Source organism: Alligator sinensis, unplaced genomic scaffold (genome assembly GCF_000455745.1).
Source record: "Alligator sinensis unplaced genomic scaffold, ASM45574v1 scaffold323_1, whole genome shotgun sequence".
Classification (NCBI taxonomy): Eukaryota; Metazoa; Chordata; order Crocodylia; family Alligatoridae; genus Alligator; species Alligator sinensis.
Genome location: NW_005842483.1, coordinates 1,114,748 through 1,127,739, shown reverse-complemented (window position 1 = coordinate 1,127,739; position 12,992 = coordinate 1,114,748). Strand labels below are relative to the sequence as shown.

At 47.8% G+C, this 12,992-nt stretch overlaps 1 protein-coding gene across 1 annotated transcript in view; it reads right to left on the bottom strand.

Moving 5' to 3' along the window:
* FAM129B (family with sequence similarity 129 member B) overlaps positions 1–12,790 on the bottom strand; it is a 54,902-nt gene extending 42,112 nt beyond the window's left edge. Inside the window, exons 1-2 of the mRNA XM_025212767.1 lie at positions 12,775–12,790; positions 12,011–12,141 (exon numbers count right to left, since the gene is read on the bottom strand). Of these exons, the coding sequence (XP_025068552.1) occupies positions 12,011–12,141; positions 12,775–12,790 (147 nt within the window). The remainder of the gene's footprint in view (positions 1–12,010; positions 12,142–12,774) is intronic.
* Between the last annotated feature and the right edge of the window lie 202 nt (positions 12,791–12,992).

Here is a 12,992-nt window from a genome sequence, read left to right as displayed (position 1 = left end):
GTATTCCTTTTTGTTTCAGACCGACACAGCTACCAAGTACATCCCTGACACATTATAGGCCTCTGACAACTTCCGTCATCTTCTGCATTCCCAGGGAGCTTCAGCTTTGGTGAAGCTTTCAACTGCTGCATTCTTCCACTGACATTCATGAACACCTTCAAGATGAAACTGGATGCTTATCTTGCTGGGATCCTATGACCCCAGCTGACTTCCTGCCCTTTGGGCGGGGGGCTGGACTCAATGATCTTCCGAGGTCCCTTCCAGCCCTGATGTCTATGAAATCTATGAAATCCTTGGGCTTGCTGGGGCAGGACCCCTCGCTGCCAGCGGGCTCTGCCTGCCATGGGTCCCGAACACCCCAAGGGCCTGTCTGCTGCTGGCCCTGCCGGCAGGAGCTGTGAACAACGGGGGGCGTGGCGTGTGAGCGGGGCATGTTTGTGGGGGGGGGTCCCACATGCACAGCCCACCATACACATGTACCCATATCCCCCCTATGCAAATTCCACACCCACACCCCCAGCCACCTTGCCCTCCACATACCCCACAACCCCCTACCAGCCCCATACCCACCCATACATCCCCACAAACATACCCCCTCACAATTCCCCCCAGACCCTACACACACGTAGGGGGTACATGCGGGTGCACGTGCACCCCATGAGATTGGTGGTGCATCCCCTGATAGAGGCACCGCTGACCCTGCTGGTGGGGCCTGCGGACAGTCACTGCTCACCACCCCCCCCTTGCCGCTGACACTGCTACCTACGGGAGCTCCCCTCTTGCTGCTGCCACACCCCTGCCACAGCCACCGCTGCCTGTGAGCAGTCGCCGTGCCCCTCTAGCCTCTGCGGGGGGACACACGTCGTTCATGCCCACAGCACCACCACAAACCCCCTACCCATGCACCCATACCCCCTCCACCCCTTCACACCCCACCCCCATAATATACAAGGCAGACTTCATTTTCAGCTATTATGCAACCATCTCCACGTACACTATGCAAACACACAAATCAGGATAAAAATATTTTTTGAAATAAAATTCAAATATGTTATTGTAGATGTTTGATTTATAATATATAACTTGTTTTTGTTTTTTTTTCCAAGATGGCAAACCATCTTTCCAAAAGGAATACTTCCAGGAGCAAGGGAAGGGACTTCTCGTGGCAAAGGCAGGGATGGCGGAGATGCCTGGTCACCAAGATAGTGACCAGGGGCCGGGGCACCTCCAAGGAGCGGGGCTACCCTTGGCCCTTAACAGCTCACCAAAACTTTTTAAGCGGCCCTCCAGCTGAAATAATTGGCCACCCCTGCTACACAGTCAACACCTACTGACCGCTGCCTTAGACTAGGGCTCCAAGAGGTTATTGCCCATCTGAGGTCAGTAAATCAATACCCTTGAACTCTACATGCTATTCACACACATAGACCCCAGTTCAATGTACTTATTATGTGATGGCAACTCACTGTGGACCTAGAACGGCTACAACAATGCCACCACCATCCCATATGGACCCACTTACTGATTCTTTCAAAACTGTGAAAGTCCCAGAGATGCAAACTGTGATGCAAGACAACTAAGGGCTTGTCTTGCAAGAATTGGATCAGAACAGCTATCCCACTCAACTTCCTTGTGTATCTAGGCCTGAGGAGCTCACATCCAGGGAAGCTCACTCTCCTGGTAGTTTAAGCCACTAGCCCTGCCTGGTGTGTACAGTCAGTTAAGATCCCATCACTGGTACCAGAAGGTGCTGGGCCTCTTGGCCAAGAGGCCCCACTCAGATTGCCAAACACCTCTTTGCTGTTCCCTTCTCCTGAAGCCTCAAGTGCATGCATAGGTTAAGTGCTTTGGGATCCCAAGGACTCAAAGTCTCAAGATAAATGCAAGTTATTCTATGGCTAGTCTGTTGGTCCAGAAATTTGTCCCTCATCAGGGAGACAGCAAGGCAATTAAGTACTTTGAGAGTTTACATTCTAGAAGGTGGAGGATCAGCTGCAAAGCTAAACTGTAAAAAAACAACTGGTGGCCAACGCTAACAAGCAGCTGGAGGCAATAGGTTCTCCCTCCTGCAGCTCTTGTTTACCATAATTACGCATAGCTCATGTGTACTAAGCCTTTTAGGCAGAATACAGGTGTAGGGCAGCTCATTTAAGTACACGCAACACCTTGTCCAATGGCTCCTGGGCTTATACTTTTGACAAATTCCCGCACCCTACTCCTTCTGGATAAACATGGTCCTGCCCACAGGCTTATTCCAGGAGGCAGGTGCACTGCCCTTTGGCTATATCACGTGAACATTTGGGATATGAGATCATATATACCCTAACACAAAGGAAGAAGGAAGGGAAGGAGTTAGCCCTGAAAACTGGCTGTTAGAGGGTGGCTGATGGATAAGAAAGCATGTGTGAGGGCTTGGGATGGGGAAGGTCTGAACACCCCACATTCTTTTTGGTTTTATATTAGCAATGAGACCTGGAAAGCCTTGTTTGTTTACAGCGTTGCAAGAATAGTCCAAAGAATTCACTATCGCTTAGGAGGCCAAAAGTACTTTGTGGCATCAAGGATCTCAAAAGAACTGTCCCCCAACCTGGGGGTACCCTGTGCTATCTCCCAGTTGTAGACTGCTAAAGCAGCTTGCTCCATGTCACACTAAGTAAATTGCAGAAATGGGAATAGAAGATGGAATCCCTGACTTTCAGACTCATGCTCTGATCAACAGGTTATGACTTGCTGCTTCAGAGATAACGTGGTTGTGTTAGAGGCATAACAATCTATGAACCCTGTTGAATTTAAGCAGGAGGTCCTAGTACAGACCAGGACGTGGATGCCCCTCTGTATCTCAGCTCATTTCTGACTCTTGGCAATGTATGATGCAGTGAAAGGCCTGCCATATCCTGCAGTCAATGGTTTACATCTCATTGGCAGGATTTTGAAAGTCCCGACACAATCTAACAGCTGATTGAGACCCACAAAGCCAGAACCACTCTCATTTCAGGAGCAATAAGCTTTAAGCACAGGTCATTTGGAGCAGCAGCTCTCTCGATGCAAGCAGAAAGGAAAACATTTTGTGCAAAGCCAGGGTGAGATGCCTTTCAGTGAATTGGGTGGACACCTAGACCCTGAATTTGTAGGCTCACAGAGAACCTCCAAGACCTTTCCCCATACCTTAGCTCTTATAATCTGTAAACCTAAAATACCCTCCCTGAAAATCCAGTTCTTCCCCATCTCAGAGGCAGCCAGTTGTGAAACCAAAAAAAAAAAAGGTAGCAAGGGAACACGAAAGGTCACATCCAGGAGGGAAACTCTTTTGTGGGAGAGTGTGAAAACAGCAAGGAGATATTATTTCTATGAGCAGAGAGCAAGCAACTAAGCTGGACAAACCACAGCAAAAAACACCATGTTTATCCATCAGTTTGATCTGCTTTAGACTCTAAAGTTTCCAAACTAGAGATTATTTTTTCCAAAAATTTCTTGATGGTCCTTGCCTAGTTTTGAGCATCACCACCATTACCAGAGGAAGATCTATGACCCTTACAGTCTTCTATAAAAGCTCGTGATTTGGTAGGTGCCACTAGGATTCCCAATGGGCAGACTCTGGTAACAGCAAAGAAAAGTGGATTAGCTTTCTTGACAGAAGCAAAGATTAAGGCAGAACAGAAATTCAAGTCCCCGTTCCACTGCTACTGCCAGAGAGGATCGATCTCACTGCGGTTGCATGGTGTGATGCTCTGTTCGGTGGCTAGAGGAATGACCAGTAGTTCAGCACTTACACCTGCGCTAGAAGAAGCTCATGCTCCATTTGTTTCATCCCACTCACCATGACATGGGCAGAGGGCAGTCAGCTCGCCTTTTATTTAGGAGTCTCTGGTCAGCCCTGGTCATCTTTATTAAAGGTGCAGGCCCCAAAGACACTGTAGGACAGGGGTTGGCAACCCCTGGCACACATTCCTGAGCATGGCATATAACACTATTTTGCTCAGCATGCCACAGCCAGCCCAGGCTCTTGGCTGCTGCCACTGGCCACAGAGCAGGGGCTGCTCGCAGCAGGGAGGCTACAAGCCCTGCTGCAAGCAGCCTGGGCTCTGAGGCAGGCAGCAGCTACCCTGAGCTCAGGCCGGCTGTGGCAGGCGGCCAGGACTCGGCAAACAGCTGCACCAAGCTCTGGAGCCCCAACTGGGCTCCATGGCTGTGGTGGGTGCACGTGCACCTTGGGGCAGATGGTGGGGGAGCAGCCGGGGTTGCGCTGCCCCAGGCGCCTTCCCCGCCGCGCACCCTAAGGTGCATGTGCAGCCACGGACCTGCCAGGGCTCCACAGACCTTGCTGCAGCTGTTTACAGCCTCCCAGCTGCCTGCCACAGCTATCCCGGGCTCTGGGCAGCTGCAGCAGGTGGCAGGCAGGCTGCAAACAGCTGCACCAGGGTCTGGCACCCGGGGAACTGGCTCGGTGGCGGTGGCTGCGCGTGCAACTCAGGGCACATGGCAGGGAAGGGACCAGGGCACCACAACCCCAGCCAACCCCTGCTGTAGGACTTGGCTTGCTAAGCACTACCTTCAGCAGAGGAAAATTCTTGTGGGAACAGGGCAGATCAGTATATGGCAGGACCTGTACTGTCCCCATGTTGCTGCGTATCTAAGAGTAAGCTAGTTGCAATCTTCTATTTTACATTACATATGCACTCCTGAGAATGTGTTGATATGGCCCTTGACCAGAAAAGGGCTGGTAGCCATAGCTTTAAAATAGTATTTAAAGGTAGCCAGATTAAACCTTCTTCAGAGCCTGAATTGCAATTCTCCCACCCATGTTGACTGCACATGTTGCAATGCTGCTTTCTTTTCTCAATCTGCTCTGGAAACACAGGCCACACTAGGCACAATCTGGCCACACTTTCCCTGAAGATTGTCTTCATGAACAGAAGCAACAGATCAACTCACACCTTCTCCCCCAAAGGCTTGGCTCCTCCAAGGACTCCTCTCTCAGAACTGCTCAACTCGTGCCCTAGATCCTCATGCCGATATTCTTCAACCGCAGCAATAAGCTTGGTAACTCGGTAAAGCTTACCCCACCTTGGTAACTCGGTAAAGCTTACCCCACCTTGGTAACTCGGTAAACATGCCTGACCCTTTCTCGACAAAGTAGAGTTTCAGGCAGATGCTGTCTGCTTGTTAGGTTCTCCTGTCCTCACAAAGAAAACAATCAAGGAGTTGCTGGTCAAAACCCAAGGCTGAATCTCAGGAGACCTTGTCAGACTTTAATCTATACTTAAAAGGCAATTTAGAAGCTCTGAACCTCCACCCCCTTCCTCCCAACTTCCATTCAGCAAGGCCTTGCTGTATGCTACAGACACTTAAATCCACAGGGCCTCCTTAGCCGGGATACCATTGTTCTGGCAGGCTGCCCGGACATGGACATCAAAGGCCGGTTTTGAGCAAAACAGCAAGGAAAGGCAAATTCCTCCTTCAGGTGCCTCGCAGGAAGGATGGAAGCTTGTTGCTGCCCCAGAGCTGCTTGCTTCCTGGATGGCTCCCAGCTCTCACTTTGCAGTGCTGCATCAGGATCAGGCAGTCACCAGCTGAGTGACAGCAGCAAGTTTTTTGTTTGAAGAAGAAAACCTATGCAAAAACACAGGAGGCCACATTTCCATGGGTCCCCACCCCACCAGTAGCAGTCAGATTTTCAAGGGAGGTCAGCATGCAAACACACCAATCGCTACATAAAATGTCCATAAGCTGCAAACATTTAGCTCCTATTCCAGTGCTCTGCCAGTACTTAGACCGGAGTTAACCATGCCCTGTTACAAGTCTTGGGAGGGCTGAAGAGGAATGTATATGTTTGATCTCCCTGCACCTGGCATTGCTAGGGAGGACAGATGCTCAGGACCACTCAGGATCAGGCCAAGAATTGGTCCCGGCCAGCCAGCGATCCCTGCTAATTACCCCAAGCCAAGCCAGGCTGCAGGAGGTTCTACGGCCCTGCAGCAATGAGGAACAAAATGAATTTCCTGAAGCAGCTCAGCAGTGGAATGTCCTATTTATATAATCTCACTTTAAAGTGGCACTGTGTCCCTGACCTCAGTGACTCACTCCCATTTCTCATACACTCCTTGGCGGCTGGCTGGGTTTTATGACACAGGCGCCCTTTAAGAGGCACTCCATGCATCAGCGCCTCCTTCAGACACCCAGTGTTGAAATAAAGCTCTTGTTGTGGACACTAGGGCTTCATTCTTCACAGGGGCATCATTCATCCCTGGTTTATTTTGCTTCACACACCCATTGACTGGACTAACACTTACCCACACCACTCACTAGTGCACACCCATGCTGTGATGGAGTCCCAAAGTTATACATACCAGGCAGTTTATGCGTAGGTCTGGCATATTGTATTCTGGATTGAGGCAAACCCCTGCTATTAAGGAAAGTGTTATGGGAACTTCTGAGTGATCACGGTGAGACTTTCCTACTCCCTAAGAGTGTTTGAAGTATGTTGGCTGCCCTCCACTCCAGCAGGGTACATCAGAGCAGTGGTTTTCAACCTTTGTTCATTTGCAGACAGACCCCTAAAATGTTTTTAAGAGAGCTGCAGACCCCTATGAATTGACAGTGTGGGTATTCATATACTTTTGACTGATCATAGTCATCTTTCACAGATCCCTTGGACATAGTCTGTGGACCCCCAGGGGTCCGTGGACCACAGATCAAAACCTACTGCATTACAGCAATGTGCATTTAGTACTGTGCGCTTACAAGACACTCGGCTGATTTCACTAGCAAAACTCCAAAGACTTCAGTGGAGTTTCAGGATTAGCTGGAAACAAGAGCAAAACCTGACCCAGAGTTTGCAAGGATTCCTCCTTGGATCTCAACAGTGGGACCAAGAGCATGAACAGGGCTGTGGCAGCTGTCATCAGGGTCATCTACTGTTATGGACTCAAATATGTACCAAGATCAATGTGGTACAAGCACATAGTGATATTTTGTGGCCTGGAGAGTTCCAAAGATGTAGAGTATAAGTAAGTAATGGTGAAGAAACCTTGTCTATACCAGCATCCCCATCATTGGCCACAGCCATGGCAGAAGCATTAGGGAAATGCATTAGTGTAGATACTGCTATAGGGAGCCCGTCTCATGCGAAGAATGCTGGATTTGCTTGGCATAATTGCTGAGCTCCCTTCCTCTCCAGTAACTGCCATTTATGCTCGGAAAGCCTCGCTTTAAGGCATGAAAGGATGAAGCCAAACAGTTGGGTGATGGATATGGAGCATTCAAACGATTTAATTCACATAGGGTCCAGAGCTAGACTGCACATGAGATCCAGCTCTTGGAGGAGAAGAGTGCTGGAACAAAAGTCAAGACCTCAGGGCCTGCTTTTATGCCAGTAGCTGTATTCATAACTGTTTGTGCATGCATTTAAGCTACTGCTCTATATTAAGCATATCTTCCTATGTGCCTGTATTCACCTGGAAAGGTACAACCTGCCAAGCTGATCTATTGACCTGTCTAACCCTATCAGGACAGACAGACAGCTCTGCAGAAGAAAACCTGTCTACATTTGGCTATGGAGGAAGATTGACCAACACTTTTAAAAATCTTTTCCAATTAAATTGTGCCTCCAAGGCCATTATAGAATTATCTAAATTACTCAATTATAGAGCTAAGTAACAAGAGCAGAGAGAGACAGAAGGATTTAGGAGGAATAGGCCAGGGAAAAGGAGATAAGAAGACGCAGTAGCTGGAGAGCTGAAAAAGCAGCAACTATGGAGGCTACTCAAGCTCTTTCCAGTCTGGAGCAGAGAACGTGACTCTTATATGTTGCAACTGTGAGACAACAAAAGCCAAGAGCACTAGTTGAACATCTAGAGAAGCAGGAAAAAATCCACCCATGAGACACCCCACAAAACAATTTTATTACCCCTTACTGCTTCATGAGTTAGAAAAGATTTCTAACACCCAACATAGATTTCCTCAGTGTAAATTAAGCCCATTACTTCCCATGCTATCCCCTACAGCCATGCAGAAATATTGATCACCTCCCTCTATTTCAGCCTTATATCTCTGAAGATGTAGGACCTCCCTCAGTCTGCGTGACTAGAAGAAATAAACTCAATCTTGCAATCTTCAAAATGAGTCATATTTTCTAAGCCTCTTATCATTCTTATTTTTCTCCTCTGAACTCTCTCAAGTTTGTCTACCTTTTTCAGATCCAGCTGAGAAGGACGGAGAAGGGGGTGCAAACCAGTTTGACTCTGCTGGTCTAGATGAACTCCCTGTATTCCCCTACTTATGGAGAATGCCATGTGGGACAGTGTCCAAAGCCTTTTAAAGGTCAAGACTTAATTGCATCTATTTCTTCCCTATTACCAACTAGACCCTGTCAAAGGATAACATTAGATTTACTCCTGGCTGTTTCTTATTAATTTACTGTCCTTTGACTGCATACACATGAATTAATAGTTCGTTCTAGTATCTTCTGAGTACTGAAGTTAGGCCGACTGCTCTGGAGTGCCCTGGGCCCTCCATTTTTCCCTCTTATAGAGCTAAGCACTATGTTTGCCTTTCAAGTTATCTGCAACCACCTCCACCCTTCAGAAGTTCTTGAAGATATACTGCTGATAGTGCTGATATTCCTTCAGGTCATTCTGTACGAACACCACTGAGAATTTTACCAGGCCTTGCTAACTTCAATACAGCCAAATATTGCTTAAAGCCTGAGTTTTCCCCCCATTCTGGATTGGGCTTTTATTTCCTTGTTAAATGCACACATGCAGACACACGCACATGCACGCACACCAATTACAACATTTGCGTGGAAGCTGAAACAAAAAAAGAGGCACTGAATACTTCAGCTTCCTTTGTTCTGCTATTTGCTCCCTTTTCCCAATAATCAAAGGCCCCATGTCTCTTCTATTACTCCCAGTGTATTTATACAATCTTTTCTTATTGTCTGGTGTGTCTCTTGCCAACTGTAACTCATTCTGTGCCTTAGCCTTTCTGATTTCTTCCCTCCACAGTTGTGCAATATCTTCATACTTACTCATCCTTAGTCACATTTCTGTGTTTCCACTTCTGGGATGATCACATTTTTTATGTTTCTGACCATTAGAGAACTCCCCATGGGCAACAGTAAATTAAATTTACAGAGGGAAAAGAAAGAGGTGCCTGTTCTTGCTGCTAATTAAATCTGGCAAGTATGAACTAAACGCTATAATCAAATAATATTATCCAATGAGATTTCATTTATGAATCTCTACTTCTAAACACTTAATATGAGGGTTTGTTTTATTTCCTGAGAGTAAAAGAAAAGAGAGTCAGGCAACAACAAGTGTAGCATGGATGCTTGCTTCCCAACACTTGACAAAAATCAAAGCTAATCCGTTCCAAGCTAATTATAGGCCAAAAAGGAGCAATCTCCCTCCTCTCTTCTAACTAACGGCTTCCGACCATGCAGCTTGGGATTTCCTGTCGCTGGTTTTGTTTATGGTCGATGCTGACACGCTCTTCTTCTGCAGCGAGGGCACGTCTGAGCTGCGAACAGGATAAGCAGTGCTACTGAACTGGTAAAGAACTGAAACCCAGGTGCTTCCCTCCCCCACTGAAAGATACCCACTGGCATGGAAACAAAATATCAACCTACCCAGAGGTTTAGACAGCATTCAGGTTGTGTCTTGGCCAAAAGCCAAGGAGGAGGAAGACACCAGTATCCGTGAGTAATAAATACCACTGGATGTCAAGACAGGCTAGAGAATCCCCCCTTCCCCAACCTCCTTTCTCATGGTCACTTATGAGGCATAAGAGATGGGGCCCCTAGTCTCTGAGATGGAAGGCTGCTAACCACTTACTCCATCTGCGCAACCTCTGCAGAACCAGTGATCCATCTTCTCAGAAGGAAGGAGGAGGGGGGGGAACAGGGAATAGTTGTGTTTATTGTGAGGCCCCACAACTGGTAACCACAGACACTACAATACACATCCCATGTCTCAGAAATTGTGTATGGATGAGAAGGCAACCACAGCAAGGTTTTTCTGCAAGCAACAAAGATGCCCCACAAAAGCCAATGCAAGGGGTTACGCAGAGCAGGACAGGAAGTCAGAAGAGCCATCAACCAATCCCCCATCTCAAGCAATTCGAATGCTGCAGCAATGCATTCCCAGATTGTGCCTAAATCTACCTAACCCACTGTCTCCTTATTGGAAAAAGAAGGCTAACATTGCACTGAGAGATGACCAACTTAACCCTTTAGTTATTGATACAATTCAAAGCTAGTAGGGGAAACATTCTGAATTTCCTGCTTCGAGCAACTAGCCTTTTCTCTCCTGCCTTTCCTGCATCTCCAGTCAGATACGCCTCAAGCGCTTTATAAGCAACCCAACACCCTATCCACTCGAGTATGAGCTCCACCACAATTTATGGATTAAACTAAACAGGATTCACTATGGAGCTGGACGCTTTAATGCCATACTCCATGAGACTGGCTTAAAGGACAGTCCAATATGTGACTGTGTTGATGCACCACCAACTGCTGACCTCATGTGAGCAGCACACCTGCACACCCAGGATAAGGACCTGGCAAGCGTCAACAATAAAGCAGGAGTGTGGCTCTGCCACGTGAACGATGTGTAGAGTGGGAAATGAAGTATATAAGGGAAGAAGAAGAGTCAGATCCTATCAGACTGTTTTTCAGGGAGTGGGCAGGAGAGAATGGGTGGAAAGACCAGCTCTGAACAGATAAATAGCTAGGCTGGGTTTGATCCAAGGTCATCTGGTCCAGTATCCTGCCTCTGAGGGGGGCAGAACTGGATGCAGAGGTACATTTACTAAACCCACAGCAGGCAGACTGTGGCAAAATTATCACAAACATCCCAACTTCTCCTAACTCCTAGTGAGAGACTGGCATGGGCCCTGAAACAACATTTCCTCTTCTTCCCACAGTCTCTTAGCCAGGGCCACGTCCCCAACCCTGCATATTCATGGTAACTGTTACATGGTGTGGGAGATCTCTGAATCCTGCTGCATACAAGGTCTTCCCAATACCCCAATGCTGCAGGAAGCATGCACCTGGACACTCAGCATTGGAGCCCATCTACAGGTAAATCCAACAAAACCACAATGTGCATGCACAGGAAGTTCTCTCCTCTAAGCCTGCTTTATCTATATATTGCTCCCTCCCAGTAGCATTATCCAGGGGCCCTTCAGGCAGGTGCTCATATTCTTTCATCCACAGAGTTCAGACGCACGTGGGCTCTTCAGCCTCTGAATCCAGATGCCAAGGTAGGCATTGTATCCAAGCTTTGTGTCCCGCTCTCCAGGGAGACAGCTTCCTCCCTTTCTGGCTATGTAGGAATGAATGAATCACGTTTCAAAGCTGCCATTAAGTCACACAGACTCTGCTTGGAATAGTCACACAGACTCTGGAGTCTGCATATCTGGTTCTCCCAGAAAGAGCCCCAAACCCTCCTCTGTTCCCAGCTGGACTGACAGCTTCCCCAGTTGCACACATCCTGCAGGCAGACAAGTGGGTTTCAAGCTCTGCTCCTTTGCTTGGACTGTAAAGCCTTTGGGAAAAGGCACAGGCTTTATGAAGGGTGAGCTTCCCTGCTGGTCTCTTTTCCTTACTATGGAGGGAAAGTTTTCCTCTCCAGCTTTTATCCCCCCATCCAAGTCTCCCTAGTCTTACACTGGATTCCTAGTTCTCTAGCTAGTTCTCTAGCTTTGCACTTGATAAATGGATTGTTACTGAAGTCCTGGTTACCTTCAAGTCACTCAGTGACAATACACAGACCTAGTGGCTTTGCCCTCCTACCCCATATTACCATCTCTGCCTCAAAAATAGATCTAGGCCTATGCAAAGCTCCTGGAACTGAACATCCTTGGACTCCAGACCAAGTTCAGCTTTACAGGCCACCTTCATCTCTACATTTGAGGGTCTGCAGTAATGCAAGCCCAGTGTTTGGACAAGAGCACAGATCAGCTAAGGATCCCAGGACAAACCAATGCTATTGAGGAGGTGCAGCCCTACCTTCCGGTGGAGCAGCTGGGACTGCGGCCCTCCATTGCCTTCGATTTCATAGCGGACGCTGTTGAAGAGCGCGACTCCGTACTGGTCTTTGTAAAACTGGCAGAATTCTCCTAGCACCTTCGCTGTTTTCTCTGAAAGGGAAAGAAAAATCAAGTTTAATCCGAGAGCACAAACTTGAGAAGAACAGATCCAGGGACTTCCAAGCATGGGTGATCGAAGCCCCATCCCCCACCTGCTTGGCGTACTCCTCCAGCCAGCTATCCAAGCATTAGTGTGTGGGAGATTAATAAGCAGATGTCTCATTTCCTGCAGCTGTGAAGGAATTTCAACCCACTAAAAGCACCCCTACCAGTTTGGCAGCATTGACTCTTCACGAGTCACTGGCCATCAGTTTGGTTACTGGAATCATATTGCTAAGATGAACTACGGGTTATTAAACAAACTGTGTATGTGTGTTTCTTTTTCCAGTAGGAGTTTTGCTCATTTCATCTCCCATACTAGGCACCAATTAGCAAAACCAACTCCCACTCACCATGGTAGAGCCTTGTTGATTTGACTGCACCGTCTACAGAGCTTAAGAAAGCTAGGCCTATGCAGAAGTCCTGTATGCCTGGGCTAGGACAATGCAGGGTCCTAAATGGCAATGAATTGCAATTTACTTTTCTGCAGGCATTTCTAATCCAGAGATCCCCGTGCCAGATAAGAGTCATTTCATTTTGCCTGGCGAGAGATGGGTCTTTTGTCCTGTGCCATGACCAGCTCACCTAGGGCAATGATCATTGGGAATCCCACCACCACCACATCCCTGTAGTTGAATCCCCAAGCTGAATCCCATCACCTTCACACTGTTGTCTCCAAGCCCCTTCCTAGAAGGGCTGGAAGAAGCAATCTGAAGGGAGGCAACTTGTAACTTCTCCAGCCTTCACTATCCTATACAGTACCCATGAGCAGCAGCTGCAGAGCAAACCAAAATGTTATTCAC